We start from the raw sequence: 15,126 nt of genomic DNA on the forward strand, positions 1-15,126 counted from the left end.
CTGGTACATACACACTTACCAACACTCAGTTAACTAAATACAGAGCTGATACTACACCTCTACTGTACAATTACCACACAGCAACATATTGCTTGCTTATGACAACGTCAACCATTACGACTGGGACAGGGTCAAGAATGTGACCAAAGATGGGCAGACGAACTGACAGACACTTTCTCGCACACACTGTGTCACTTTTTGTCATTATCTTTCTCCTGTCACCCTCTCTCTCTCTCTCTTCCGCTCTCTCTCGCTAGGCTGGAGCCCATGTGAGTCTGGGAGAGCTTCCAGTGAGTGGGGATATGACCAGTGTGTGGTACAACCTGTTGACCAGTGAGAGGACCAGAGAGACAGGGGAGGCCAGCCAGGAGAGACCAGGCCCTGGGCCAGAGCAGCACCCTGCGGGGCCCGTGGACATGGTGAGTCCTCCTCCACCACTTCAGACCACTTGACTCTGCCTGCCTCAGTCTACATGTTTCTGGATATGCCCACTTCACTTTGATTGGAGATCAGTTTAAATTCACTGCTGCATGCAGGTTATATTATACAGAATATGTCTTCTATATGTCTTCTGGCAGCACACGAAAGTCAAATGGAAAGTTGTTGTTGTAATTTGACCCCCCTTTTTCTCCCTAATTTCGTGATATCCAATTGGTAGTTACGATCTGGTCTCATCGCTGCTACTCCCCAAACGGCTCGGGAGAGGCGAAGGTTGAGTCATGTGTCCTCCGAAACAGGACCCGCCAGGCCGCGCTGCTTCTCAACACACTGTTCGCTTAACCTGGAAGCGACCCGCACCAGTGTGTTGGAGGAAACACTGTTCAACTGACGACTGAAGTCAGCTTGCAGGCGCCCAGCACGCTACAAGGAGTCGCTAGAGGCAAGGAAAGCGATGAGGCAAGGAAAGCCCCCCCGGGCCAAACCCTGCCCGGCCGCTGGGCAAATTGTGCGCCGCCCTATGGGGCTCCTGGTCACGGCCGACTGTGACACAGCCTGGGATCGAACCCCCGGCTGTAGTGGCGCCTCGTTCCAATATTGTGTTGTGTGTGTGTTGTCAGGATGCAGTGTCGGCCCTGCTGCAGAGGACCTCCAGCGAGTTGGAGGCTGTGGAACAGGAGCTGGCCTTGGAGGAGAAGGAGAGAGCGAGCCAGCTGGACATGGACGGACACCAATGGTACTGACCCACTGTCCCTCACACACTACTCTTTACTGCCATTACAAAAACCATTACTTTCAGTACACACATATCACAGTTGGAGAGGCAGAGCCACCTGGGGATAGACAGAGACCAATGGTACTGACACCTCCCTCACAGATGACACTTTATAACCATTACAAACACCTTTTGACTTGGTGGGAGGTCTGTCGACGTGACCTTGGGCAGGGCGCTTGGTCCTGGTTGATCCTGTGGGTCACACTGGATGGGAGACGGTTAGATGACTGAATGGAATGTAAATGTTGAGTGGCTTCACTGTAGGTAGATTGTATGTTTTAATATTCAATTAAACATTTAAAATATATATATTTTTTTTAACACCTTAGGGGGACATTTTCCTCTCACAAAAACACGTGTACAACATGGCTACATCAACATTTGACTCAAATATACCAGCCAGGCAGGTTGTATTGCATGTAACAATATGGCTGACCCCTGACCTCTCATGACAGGCTGAGCATGCTGGGAGAGGACAGCCCTCAACTGGTCCTCGGACTGGAGGAGGAAGAAGAGGGGGAGGAGGAGAGGAAGGATTCTGTCAAGGCAGAGAAGAAGTTTGCTGGCTCTGGGCAGGCGTACGGAGGGGAGGAGAGGGAGGAGAAGTGTCGAGAAGAGCCAGCCAGAGAGGAAGAGGAGGAGAAAGAAGAGGAGGAGAGGAGATGTAAAGAGAGACGCCCTCAGGCAAATGAAGGACCAACGCTGGTAAGCCACGTGTGCTCTGACACACACACACACACACACACACACACACACATCCGGCTGAATGAAGATTCTGGCCTCGAGAGGTGTGTTTAATGTGGAACCCAGAGCCGTTAGATCTAGACACACACACACACTTCAAAAAGTCCACTTTTATTTGGTGAACCCACATCTGTGTAGCTGTAATATACTCTAACCTTTTCCAGGTGGATGCGGAGACGAACACAGAGATGAGTGGTGTGGCGGTGAGGCCTAAAGACAGACCCAGCCTGGGACCAGGACCGCGCAGCGCTCAGAGAGGCTTCGTACGGAACAGTATGATCATGAGGTCTCAAACCTTCTCCCCTGGGGAGCGCAACCAGTACATCTGCAGGGTGAGTGGGTTGTATACATACATGCACACACACACACACACACACACACACACACACACACACACACTGAAATGTGTAAGTACTGCATGAATTTTGTTCTGACAGGATTCACATCTACAGCACACAGAGAGTTAAACAGTTCTTAGAACCCCAGTTGGAACCCCAGTTAAAACCACAGTTGAAACCCCAGTTAAAACCCCAGTTGGAACCCCAGTTAAAACCCCAGTTGAAACCCCAGTTGGAACCCCATTTAAAACCACAGTTGAAACCCCAGTTGAAACCCCAGTTGAAACCCCAGTTAAAACCACAGTTGGAACCCCAGTTAAAAACCCCAGTTGAAACCCCAGTTGAAACCCCAGCTAAAACCACAGTTGGAACCCCAGTTAAAACCCCAGTTGAAACCCCAGTTGGAACCCCAGTTAAAACCCCAGTTGAAACCCCAGTTAAAATCACAATTGGAACCCCAGTTAAAACCCCAGTTGGAACCCCAGTTAAAGCCCCAGTTGGAACCCCAGTTAAAACCTCAGTTGTAACCCCAGTTGAAACCCCAGTTGAAATCCCAGTTGAAATCCCAGTTGAAATCCCAGTTGAAACCCCAGTTGTATCCCCAGTTGAAACCCCAGTTGAAAACCCAGTTGAAACCCCAGTTGGAACCCCAGTTGAAACCCCAGTTGAAACCCCAGTTGAAACCCCAGTTGAAACCCCAGTTAAAACCACAGTTGAAATCCCAGTTAAAATCCAAGTTAAAACCCCAGTTAAAACCCCAGTTGAAACCCCAGTTGAAACCCCAGTTGAAATCCCAGTTGAAACCCCAGTTAAAACCCCAGTTAAAACCCCAGTTGAAACCCCAGTTGGAACCCCAGTTGAAACCCCAGTTGAAACCCCAGTTGGAATCCCAGTTGAAACCCCAGTTGGAATCCCAGTTGAAACCCCAGTTGAAATCCCAGTTGAAATCCCAGTTGAAATCCCAGTTAAAACCCCAGTTGAAATCCCAGTTAAAACCCCAGTTGAAATCCAAGTTAAAACCCCAGTTGAAATCCAAGTTAAAACCCCAGTTGAAACCCCAGTTGAAATCCCAGTTGAAATCCCAGTTGAAATCCCAGTTGGAAACCAGTTGTGCATTTGTCTGTAAAGTCATGGATATAGAGGCAGCAGTGCCACAGGTTGAGACATGAGGTGTCTGCTGGAACATGCCCAGGGGGTTGACTGCTCAAATCAGACTCTCTGACACTAACTACAGCATCCTTCCTCTGTTGTAGAATAAAAATCTATTTCCTGGACGTTAAAATGGCAACCGGGCCAAATCCGGGGTCGGGTCGCACCTCGAATAGAGGTGTCATTTCACACACAGAAACACACACACCCTCACACACCCCAATACCAGACCAAAGACCAAACAACCACAGAGCGTTCCCACTGTTCTCTACTCTTCCCTCTCTTCCCACTCTCTTCCCTCTCTCTTCATCTCTCCTTCTTCTTACAGTTGAACCGGAGCGATAGCGACAGCTCCACATTATCCAAAAAGTGCCCGTTTGTCCGGAACACCTCGGAGAGACGCAGCCTCAGGGTCAAGAGGGTGAGTGTAACATTTGTTCTCTCTTTATCTTGCATTCGGTTTCAGTTAACTTCATGGGAGTGATTTGGTAAATAAAGGGGGACATTTTCATCAGGCAAAAGAGCACAGATCTTTGCAATAAATACCACGAAACTCATAATCTGAAGAGCAATGTTGAGAATGTTCTTCAACAATGTGCAATATATTCGATACAATACCTCCAATCGAAGTCCAATGTTTTACAAAATATGGCAGCCGATACTGGATAAATGGTCTCGTCCCCCTTCATAACTGGTTGATGATCTGCTGCTACTCTGTGCTGTACTCCACTCCATATTTATTTTGGGTTTAACTACACTGATTGTAATTTCTATATGCTGTCTTCTTCTAATATGTACCACATAATAGCATTTAAAAGAAATTGTATATACGAGTTAAGTTTTGTTATGACCTCTAAATATGCCATTCCATTCAACACTACACTGAATGTCAATGTATCTTTGCCTTCTTTTTTTATTAGAAAATAATAAACATATTATAAAAAACAAAAAACTATGTGCCGTATAAGGAACCAACTATTTAGGCATTGCTCTTTCATTCTCTCTCCCTCCCTCCCTCAGACCCTGTGCCAGCCGGTGGTGGTGCGGAGGCGTGGCGGAGCCGGGGAGACAAACACCCGGACCTCCCTGGACTTGGAGCTGGCCCTCCAGGCTTCGCGAACGCGTCAGAGCCGTCTGAACGACGAGCTCCAGGCCCTGAGGGACCTGAGGGCCCACCTGGAGGCCCTGAAGGCCCGGGGAGAGACGGAGCTGCCTGGGTCCGTGCTGCACGACCACAGGTTTCACAGGCTGCTGGAGCAGGCCGAGAGACAGGCACGTGGCTGGATAGACATATGATAGATACAGTATGCAGATGCATACACACTGCTAATGTCCAGCTGTGATAGGACTAGGCCAAGGCCACTCGACATCACAGTGTTTTGGAATGGTTTGAATGGCACTCAGGATCTGATGGCTTGTGTAAGGATACCCTGTACCCTCTTATGCCCCTCCAAGCACTCTACCATGCCATGATGCCATCAGCCACTCTCACTAATAGCAGCTAACGGCAGTTAATGCCAGGTCTCTGACCCCAGGTTTTCTCTCAAGCTTGATTAGGCACTGAAGAGACTAAATGGCTGTATAATCTTGTGCCGTTCGCTTTCACCTGAAGTGACCCTTTTAAAATAAATAAAACGTTGCCCAGTTCGCAACTTGAATAGTACGATTTGGCGTAAAGAATGAAACCATTAGTTTGCAGAGTCCACAGTCGGAAGACACTGTATCCTGCATTTCAGAGCAACTGTAGTAAAATACTTTCTTGCTCTCACTTTTATGGAATTCTCTCTCGAATCTATCAGTCTCTCTCATTCAATGAACACTTTCTCTGTCTCCCTCCCTCCCTTCGTCCCAGGCGGAGCAGTCTAAGGAGCAGCAGCGTCAGGAGCAGCAGGCTGAGAAGCTGATGAGGAGGGCCTCCAAAGACGTGTGTCGGCTAAGAGAGCAGAGCCAGAAGGTCCCCCTGCAGGTCCAGTCTTTCAGGTGAGACAGACATCCCTCCGTCCAGCCCCTATTCCTTAATGGACAACTACCGTAAATTCCGGACTATAAGCCGCAACTTTTTTCCCACGCTTTGAACCTCGCGGCTTAAACAATGACGCGGCTAATATATGGATTTTTCCCGCTTTCCATTTTTTTTCTTCCAAAAAAACATTCTGTGACGTGCTCAGTTTTTTGGCGGCATGAAGCTTTCATTAGACCAATGAAATTGCCGAACGGGTTAAGGTCAAACAACTTTTTTGTTTACTGTTTAGATTAAATCGAGCGCTCTCAAACTTCCCATCATTCTGATTACGGTAGTCATTTTGTCACCCTCATCATGGCAAAGACACGGAGAAATGCATATGATGCAGCTTTCAAGTTGAAGGCGATTGATCTGGCTGTTGGAAAAGGAAATAGAGCTGCTGCACGGGAGCTTGGTCTTAATGAGTCGATGATAAGACGTTGGAAACAGCAGCGTGAGGAATTGACTCAGTGTAAAAAGACAACTAAAGCTTACTGCTAATTTTTTATTTTTTTTGTTACAAGCCGTGTTTCGTTAAAGCCTATTTATTTTTGTTACAAGCCGTGTTTCGTTAAAGCCTATTTATTTTTGTTACAAGCCGTGTTTCGTTAAAGCCTATTTATTTTTGTTACAAGCCGTGTTTCGTTAAAGCCTATTTATTTTTGTTACAAGCCGTGTTTCGTTAAAACCTATTTATTTTTGTTACAAGCCGTGTTTCGTTAAAGCCTGTGTAAAGTTCATTTGTTTCAATGTACCGGTAGGCACCTGCGGCTTATAGACATGTGCGGCTTATTTATGTTCAAAATAAAAAATTTAATTAAATTCAGTGGGTGCGGCTTATATTCAGGTGCGCTTAATAGTCCGGAAATTATGGTATTTGACCATAGGGTTTGAACTGTTTGTATCTTGTCTCGCCATCTTGGATAACTGACCCTACTGGTCATGTAAGCCCTGTTTATACCTGCCGCTAACATGCGTCCTTCGTCCTGTTCTTGTCCTGATCGTGACCTGATCTTGTCTGTTTACACTTAGAAGATCTGATCACAATCAGTTCACAATACGTATTTTAATCGTTTACACCTGTCAAAAAATGTGGGCACAATCAGAATGTGAACAAGATAATGTTAGAACCAGGTATAAACAGGCTATAGTCTCTGAACTTGTTATGCTCCATCCTGATAGGCCTTGATAGGCCTTGATGGTCAGGTTACTGTAAAAGCACTTTGTGAACAACTGCTGGTGTAAAAAGGGTTTTACAAATACATTTGCTTGATTGATAGCCATTTCTTCTCTCTTTGCAGGGAGAAGATGGCCTACTTCACACGAGCTAAGATCAATATACCATCCCTACCGGCTGATGATGTATGATTACATAGTGAAACAATGAAGTATTTTTCCAACTTTTTATAGCAGAGTATTTTAATAGTGTAGTTACTTTGAATGAAAACAATCGAATAGTTTGTACACTATAGTTTATGCATTTGTATAATAAGTTGTAATTGAATACTATCTTGTAAAAAAAAAAAAAAAAAAAGGAACTAAATAATGGCTTTCTTATATCAGGAGAAAACCCAAAATAGAGGTGTTTTGGTACTTGTATTCTGCTCGTGATTTTTCTGTACAGTTTTATAAGGTGTGTTGGAGAGTGGTGTGTGTGTGGGGTGGAGGAGAGAGTGTGTGTGTGTTTGTCGCCCTCTGTTGTCCTGTGGTGGAACTGCACCACAGGGCAGGGTGCGGGGTAGATTGAGTGAGTCTCACTCCCAGTCCCAAATCAACCCCAATCCCCTACCCCCTATGCACTTATGGAGATCTAACAGGATTGGATAGGTGTAAGTTATATGGTAATAACGACACTTTGCCTTCTGCTAGTCTAGATTGAATGTTCACTGTGTTTCTTCCATGTATCCAATCCTCTGATCTCCAGAGGTGTATAGTGGGTAGGGGCTAGGGGTTGATTTGGTATTGGGCATCAGTGTTAGCTAAGTGTGCGTATGTGAGAGAGAGAAGGCGACCTACTACAGTATATCATATATAATGTCTTCTGTCCAAAGCTGGTGCTCTGCTATTTTCTCTCTCTCATTCAGAACAAAACAAACATAAACCTTGTGAATGTAATGTAACTGCTTTTCCACTTCTATATATCTCTGAGATACTGCACTGATACTGTTCTGTGGCTTTATGCTTTTTCACACCGACCCGCCGCAACGCTAATTATTACTGCGTTCACTGGGCTCTAGTCTCAATTCTATAGTTAAATGTTTTGTCAGTTACTAGCCTGGTCCAGGATATGTTTTTGCACAAACTGATCTGGGACCAGGCTATTTTGTAATTCACTCTGCAACTTCATTTGTTAGATTGGTGTTCCTTTCCAACCTGTTTCCCAACTGTTGAAGTATTTATTCAAAGGATGAACATAAAACCTCTGTGTTAATGCCTTTTGTTACAGATAGGTTCTCTGGACTAGAGCAAAGACAATGCAGGAAACATACTGGACCCAAATCATGTAATTTCCAGCCTTCCAGTGTTTTTAAGGGGTCCGAAATAGCACCCTATTCTCTATGTAGTCCACTACTTTTGACCAGAGCCCTATGAGCCCTGGTCAAAAGCACAGAGCCCTATAGCCTTGGTCAAAAGCACAGAGCCCTATGGCCTTGGTCAAAAGCGCAGAGCCCTATGAGCCCTGGTCAAAAGCACAGAGCCCTATGGGCCCTGGTCAAAGCACAGAGCCTTATGGGCCCTATGGGCCCTGGTCAAAGCACAGAGCCCTATGGGCCCTGGTCAAAAGCACAGAGCCCTATGGGCCCTGGTCAAAAGCACAGAGCCCTATGGGCCCTGGTCAGAAGCACAGAGCCCTATGGGCCCTGGTCAAAGCACAGAGCCTTATGGGCCCTATGAGCCCTGGTCAAAAGTACAGGGGTCAAAAGCACAGAGCCCTATGGGCCCTATGGACCCTGGTCAAAAGCAGTGGGCTATATAGAAAAAGTCAAATCAATACTTTTTTGGTTTTATCATAGACATGAAAGCTATAATATTCAGTATACATCAGTTTCTTTGTATAATAATGGGTTGTTATACTCCAGTAATTCATTATATTTATTATTTCTCCAAGGAGTCTCCTGCTCTATTTTTCTGAATAATAGGACAACGATTGACCTTTGTGATTTCTTCTCTTTATTTTGTATCTAATGTTTTGTTTGTGTGTCTGTAAATCAGAGAACAAACAGTATTGTTTTTACTTTGCCTTTTTAACAGCTAATAGCTAAGGAACAACAAGGCTTGTATTCAAAACACTTCTCAGAGTAGGAGTGGTGATCTAGGATCAGTTTTGACATTTAATTCATAATGAATAAGAAGGGGGACCTGATTCTAGATCAGCACTCTTACTCTGAAACGCTTGAATAGGAGCTAACATCTGATTGAACTGTGAGTATAAACAGTATCTGTGGTATCGTACTTAGTTTGCATAGCTACCCCTGGACTCAAGATATATATGGCACTTCCAATCAAATTTGTTCACATCCGTTTAGTTTACCAATACAATGTTGCCTCACAATATCGACCAGGAAGATGAAAACATGGATTTGAATTGTGGGTAGGCGGAAACTTTATTTTTCCTGTGTATTTATTTTTTGTGTTTGTATTATTTATGTTTTGGTTCTGTACAGACATACCCCCCTCCGGACCTTTTTAATTAGCAACTTATGGATGGTTCAAATGTTAACTCACTGTTTCCCCGCTGATAATCAACTAGTTTAGAGACACACACTGATATCAAATATGTTTTACACAACTGACCTACAGTGCCTTCAGAAAGTATTGACACCCCTTGACTTTTTCCACATTTTGTTGTGTTACAGCCTGAATTTAAAATGGATTCAATTGACATTTTGTGTCACTGGCCTACACACAATACCCCGTAATATCAAAGAGGAATTATGTTTTTCGATTTATTTTTTACAAATTAATTAAAAATGAAAAGCTGAAATGTCAATAAGTATTCAACCCCTTTTTTTATGGCAAGTCTAAATAAGTTCAGGAGTATGTGCTTAACAAGTCACATAATAAGTTGCATGGACTCACTCTGTGTGCAATAATAGTGTTTAACATGATTTCTGAATGACTACCTAATCTCTGTACCCCACACATACAATTATCTGTAAGTTCCCTCAATCGAGCAGTGAAATTAAAACACAGATTTAACCAAAGACCTGGGAGGTTTTCCAATGCCTCGCAAAGAAGGACACCTATTGGTAGATGGTTACCAAAAAAAAGCAGACACTGAATATGCCTTTGAGCTTGGTGAAGTTATTAATTACACTTTGTATTGTGTATCAATACACCCAGTCACTACAAAGATACAGGCGTCTTTCCTAACTCAGTTGCCAGATAGGAAGGAAACCGCTCAGGGGTGAATTTAAAACAGTTACAAAGTTTAATGGCTGTGATAGGAGAAAACTGAGGATGTATCAACAACGTTATAGTTATTCTACAATACTAACCTAAATGACAGAGTGAAAAGAAGGAAGCCTGTACAGCAGTGGAGGCTGCTGAGGGGAGGATGGCTCATAATAATGGCTGGAATGGAGTGGTATCAACCACATGGAAACCAAATATCTGATGTGTTTGATGCCATTCCAGCCATTATTATGAGCCATCCTCCCCTCAGCAGCCTCCACTGCTGTACAGAATAAATATATTCCAAAACATGCAGCCTGTTTGCAACAAGGCACTAAAGTAATACTGCAACCAAAAAAATCTACATCTTTTACTTTTGCCTGTATGTATGTACCGTATGTAGTGCCTTCAGAAAGTGTTCATACCCTTTGACTTATTACACATTTTGTGTTACAGCCTGAATTCAAAATATAAAACAATTCTCACCCATCTACACACAATACCCCATAATGACCAAAGTGAAAACATGTTTAGACATTTTTGCTAATTTAGTAAATTAAATATAGAAATATCAAATTTATGTACGTATTCAACCCTCTTGAGTCAATACATGGTAAAATCACCTTTAGCAGCGATTACAGCTGTGAGTCTTTCTGGCAAAAGTCTCTAAGAGCTTTGATTGTGCACCATTTGCCTATTATTCTTTAAAAATTCTTCAAGCTCTGTCAAATGTGTTGTTGATTATTGCTAGACAACCATTTCCAGGTCTTGTCTTAGATTTTCAAGAAGATTTAAGTCAAATATAACTCGGCCACTCAGGAACATTCATTGTCTTCTTGGTAAGCAACTCCGGTGTTGATTTAGCCTTGAATTAACCTTTCAGCAGGACAATAACCTAAAACACATCTCCCAGTGTCTGATGGAAAGCAGACTGAACCAGATTTTCCTCTATTTTGCCTGTGCTTAGCTCCATTATGTAAAAAAAATAATGTATCCTGAAAAACTCCCCAGTTCTTAACGATTACAAGCATACCCATAACATGATGCAGCCAACACTAGGCTCGAAAATATGGAGAGTGATACTCAGTAATGTGTTAATTGGATTTGCCCCAAACATAACACTTTGTATTCATGACAAAATTTATAATATATATAAATAAAATATTGATAACTGAAACAAACAACCTTGTCAGAGTATTTTTGATTTCACATTTATCAAATACAGTATTGGTATTAATTCAAATCATAGAAACATTGGGCTATGGAGGCCTGATTCACTCAGTCTCCTCTGAACAGTTGATGTTGAGATGTGTCTGTTACTTGAACTCTGAAGCATTTATTTGGGCTGCAGCAGAGGGAACTCTTGGTCTTCCTTTCCTGTGGCAATCCTTATGAGAGCCAGTTTCATCATAGCGCTTGATGGTTTTTGCGACTGCACTTGAAGAAGCGTTCAAAGTTCTTGACATTTTCCGGATTGACTGACTATATCTTTGCTTATTTGAGCTGTTCTTGCCATAATATGGACTTGGTATTTTACCAAATAGGGCTATCTTCTGTATACCACGCCTACCTTGTCACACAACACAACTGACTGGCTCAAATGCATTAAGAAGGAAAGAAATTCCACAACTTAACTTTTAACAAGGCACACCTGTTAATTGAAATGCATTACAGGTGACTACCTCATGAAGCTGGTTGAGAGAATGCCAAGAGTGTGCAAAGCTGTCATCAAGGCAAAGGGTAGCTACTTTAAAGAATCTAAAATATGGAATATATTTTCATTTGTTTAACACTTTTTTGGTTACTACATGATTCCATATGTGTTATTTCATAGTTTTGATGTCTTCACTATTATTCTACAATGTAGAAAATAGTAAAAATAAAGAACAACCCTGGAATGAGTAGGTGTGTCCAAACTTTTGACTGGTACATTAACTACCTACTACTGTAAATAATGGCCATAATACATTATTTACGGCACACGTGACAACCAACCACTATCAGCCAAGGTGTTTTAGTCGTCAAACACTGAGTTACTAGTCATTCAGATAGTGGTTGGTTGTCACGTGTGCCGTAAATAATTTATTATGGCCATTATTTACAGTAGTAGGTAGTTAGAAATGATTTAAAGAAACTGACTCCACTCAGCAACTGGCATGTGGTATGACATGAATCCACAAGAGGGCGCACATGAACCACCAATGCATCTTTCTCTGTTACACATCTTGACAGATGAGAGAGATTACATTATGCAACAGATATGAATACCTTGAAGCCCCCAACAATGTTTAATTTATTATTAATCCACATACCTGGTTGATGCACCAGTGTCTTGGTCCTTTGCCTCTCCTCTTCTTCACCAATGAAGGACCCTCCCCCAGACTGTCTTGGCGACTTTAGCCGAAGTTCCACCCCCCTCTCCAGCCGATGGTCTGTTGGCCAGGCGGGCTTGCCTCAGCATCACAGCCCGCTGTCTATTCCGTTCGAACTTGGCTCTCATAGTGGGGGACAGATCGCAGTTCTTGGCTTTGGATTCCGAAGGAAGAGAAGCAGCATGATCATTCATCGGCGTGGGGGGCTCCAACAGATCCATCCCAAAACGCAGGACTGGAGCTAGCTAGCTGTTACACTAGATAGATAGATAGATAGATAGATGTTACACTAGATAGATAGATAGATAGATAGATAGATAGATAGATAGATAGATAGATAGATAGATAGATAGATAGATAGATAGATGTTACACTAGAGAGATAGCTAGCTGTTACACTAGATAGATAGATAGCTAGCTGTTACACTAGATAGCTGTAGGTTACACTCTCCAGTGTCTTGGAAATTGCAATACATTGAAGATGTTTAGCAGAAAGAGAGCTGGCAGGGTTGAAAGAAGGGCAGAGATGTTTTGGTCTTGTTTTTTAGCCGGTGCACAGTTGTTAGAGTGGCAATCCACCTGTGCGTTTGTACAAAAACAAAACCACATCTTAACCGTTAACTGTCACTACTAGAAAAACATGTTGAACAAATGATTTCACTGTCAATTACTAACAACTCTAATAAGAACTTCCAATATCATTTTTTGTTTCAACTTTGTTTAATTAGGAAATTACAGAACTCTACCAGGCGTTGAGAAGTCAAGAGGTTCATATTGGCAGTGCTATATTAGAATTGCAATTTGCATAACATTTTTGCTTGTAAAAAATATATCTTGAGGCAGCACTTTGGAGAGGCAATCTCATCAACAATCCCATTAGGATACTTCTATGAAACCTTACCAAGACAGTCAGAGAGCTGCTTGGATTATTGGGTTAGACTGAACAAAGCAATTGACCTTGCCAATGAGTGCTTGCAAAGACAGGGAAAAAGAGTGGATGATCCAGGTCACGAGGTGACCATGATGTTTGTTAAGCACTGCCCTGATCCGGCACTATATGCCACTCTTAGGTGCAGGCCTATTGAAAATTGGACCGTTGGAGATTTGCAGGCAATGATTGACAGCCATCACCGAGACAAACAATCAGCCAGACACAGGGCGCAAAGTACTGCCAAGGTAGAAGTTGTGATGACCCCCAACGCTTGGTGTATGACTCAACAACAAGCAGTCGGTCAAAATAATTCAGCCACACCCACTAACAGTGATCAGGCTCCATTGAACAAAGTGATTTCTCTCCTGGAAAAGCTCCTGTCAACCCAGGAACAAAATCAAAGGAGAACCTCAGCCAGAACGCCACAAACTAATACTGCTGCTGGGCCCTGTAGAATTTGTAAGGCCTCAGACCATTCAACTCAGTCGCACTGCTTTAAGGAGGGGTTATGTTTCAAGTGTTTCAACAGCCTCTCCCATAGGTTGTTTGGCGACCGTTACGAAAATTAAAGAGAACGTTGGGTTACGGATGTAACCTTGGTTCTACTGAGTAGAGTAAAAGGGTCGCCAAGCTTTCATGGGGTTCAAGTGAAGTAATAGACATTATTATGGAACGCCGTTTGGGTCTTAAAGCACGTGGTCAAAACGCAATATTTTTAATGCTAGTTCAAGTGAAGATTCTTTTCACTGTGAAAACAACCTCTACCATCAGATAGCTGAAAAGAGAAGGTTCAGTGAGTAACTCAGTTGAATAGTCAAACAGTCTTACAATTCTTCACCTTCCCTGGTGGTCTAGTGGTTAGGATTCGGCGCTCTCACCGCCGCGGTTCGATTCCCGGTCAGGGAACTACTTATTTTCTTCATTCTCAGTCGTGTAACCGCATACAGATTGTAACACAGCTAGAACACAGCTAGTTATCAAAATCGAAAAGGTAGCTAATCGTTTTTGAATGGGTGAAAGGGTAGCGTGAACAGTATTGAACTGTAATGATGACAAATTATGCGTACAAAAATAAATAAAAACAAATCATATTCAAAAAAGAAAAAAGTGCTAATGAAATACTGCAGTTAATATAAAAGTAAAGTGTGCGCCCCCTCAGGTTTAAGAACAGAATTATTTCTTTAATAATATCAGAGCAGAGTGGCGCAGCGGAAGCGTGCTGGGCCCATAACCCAGAGGTCGATGGATCGAAACCATCCTCTGCTAGTTCTTTTTCACCATCTCCGCAACCAAAATGTACCAACACCTCGACAACCAACCAGAGACAGCACCACTACGAAGAATTTACCAAGAATTGGCCAATACGAATAGAGCTACAGATGTGCACATAACCCAGAGATTTTATTTTACACCTGCTACATTAGCACGGTTACCCAGGTGTGGCTGAATCGAAACTATCCTCTGCTAATATTTTCACCATCATGTGTTGTGGTGTATTTATACATCGTATGTTATATTAATGATATTTTTAAGGGAATCGATAGAAAAATGCCTGTATTGAGCCTAGCTACCTGACATGCTAGCGATCCACATCACTCTGGCCAAACGCTACGCTCACTAGCCTTTATTTTCCATGGTGAATGTATAAAGCGATCGATATAGTAGCGGAATTACATACAAGATTAGTCGTTACGCAACACACCCGTAAGTGCCAAATGTATTATTATGTTCGTTTCAAAGGTTTAATGAAAAAAATATCGCCCAACGTGGGGCTCGAACCCACGACCCTGAGATTAAGAGTCTCATGCTCTACCGACTGAGCTAGCCGGGCCTATCAATGTTACGTATTTGCAGATGATTTTGAAAGGAGGGCGGGAAAGTCTGAAAGTAAAGTTAATTAGTTGTGGCGTGTTGCTACATTGTGGTAGCATTTAATATTACACAATGACTGTAGGCCCACTAACAAACACTGGTTTTCAAACC

At 43.0% G+C, this 15,126-nt stretch overlaps 1 protein-coding gene and 1 non-coding gene across 3 annotated transcripts in view; one reads left to right on the forward strand and one right to left on the reverse strand.

The window, feature by feature from the left end:
* Positions 1-11,743, forward strand: part of LOC106602439 (protein WWC2) — a 50,990-nt gene extending 39,247 nt beyond the window's left edge. For both annotated transcript variants that reach the window (XM_045716632.2, XM_045716633.2), the window contains exons 16-24: positions 1-3; positions 258-419; positions 1,059-1,174; positions 1,669-1,918; positions 2,122-2,289; positions 3,773-3,865; positions 4,465-4,716; positions 5,297-5,424; positions 6,748-11,743. The exon at positions 1-3 is cut by the window's left edge and continues 196 nt beyond it. In XM_045716632.2, coding sequence (XP_045572588.2) covers positions 1-3; positions 258-419; positions 1,059-1,174; positions 1,669-1,918; positions 2,122-2,289; positions 3,773-3,865; positions 4,465-4,716; positions 5,297-5,424; positions 6,748-6,814 — 1,239 coding nt within the window. In that variant the 3' untranslated portion in view covers positions 6,815-11,743. The remainder of the gene's footprint in view (positions 4-257; positions 420-1,058; positions 1,175-1,668; positions 1,919-2,121; positions 2,290-3,772; positions 3,866-4,464; positions 4,717-5,296; positions 5,425-6,747) is intronic.
* A 3,158-nt stretch (positions 11,744-14,901) lies between these two features.
* trnak-cuu (transfer RNA lysine (anticodon CUU)) lies at positions 14,902-14,974 on the reverse strand. Its single transcript has one exon. It is a non-coding gene; the product is annotated as a tRNA-Lys (tRNA).
* Between the last annotated feature and the right edge of the window lie 152 nt (positions 14,975-15,126).

This window comes from Salmo salar, chromosome 04 (assembly GCF_965601325.2).
Source record: "Salmo salar chromosome 04, fSalSal1, whole genome shotgun sequence".
Classification (NCBI taxonomy): domain Eukaryota; kingdom Metazoa; phylum Chordata; class Actinopteri; order Salmoniformes; family Salmonidae; genus Salmo; species Salmo salar.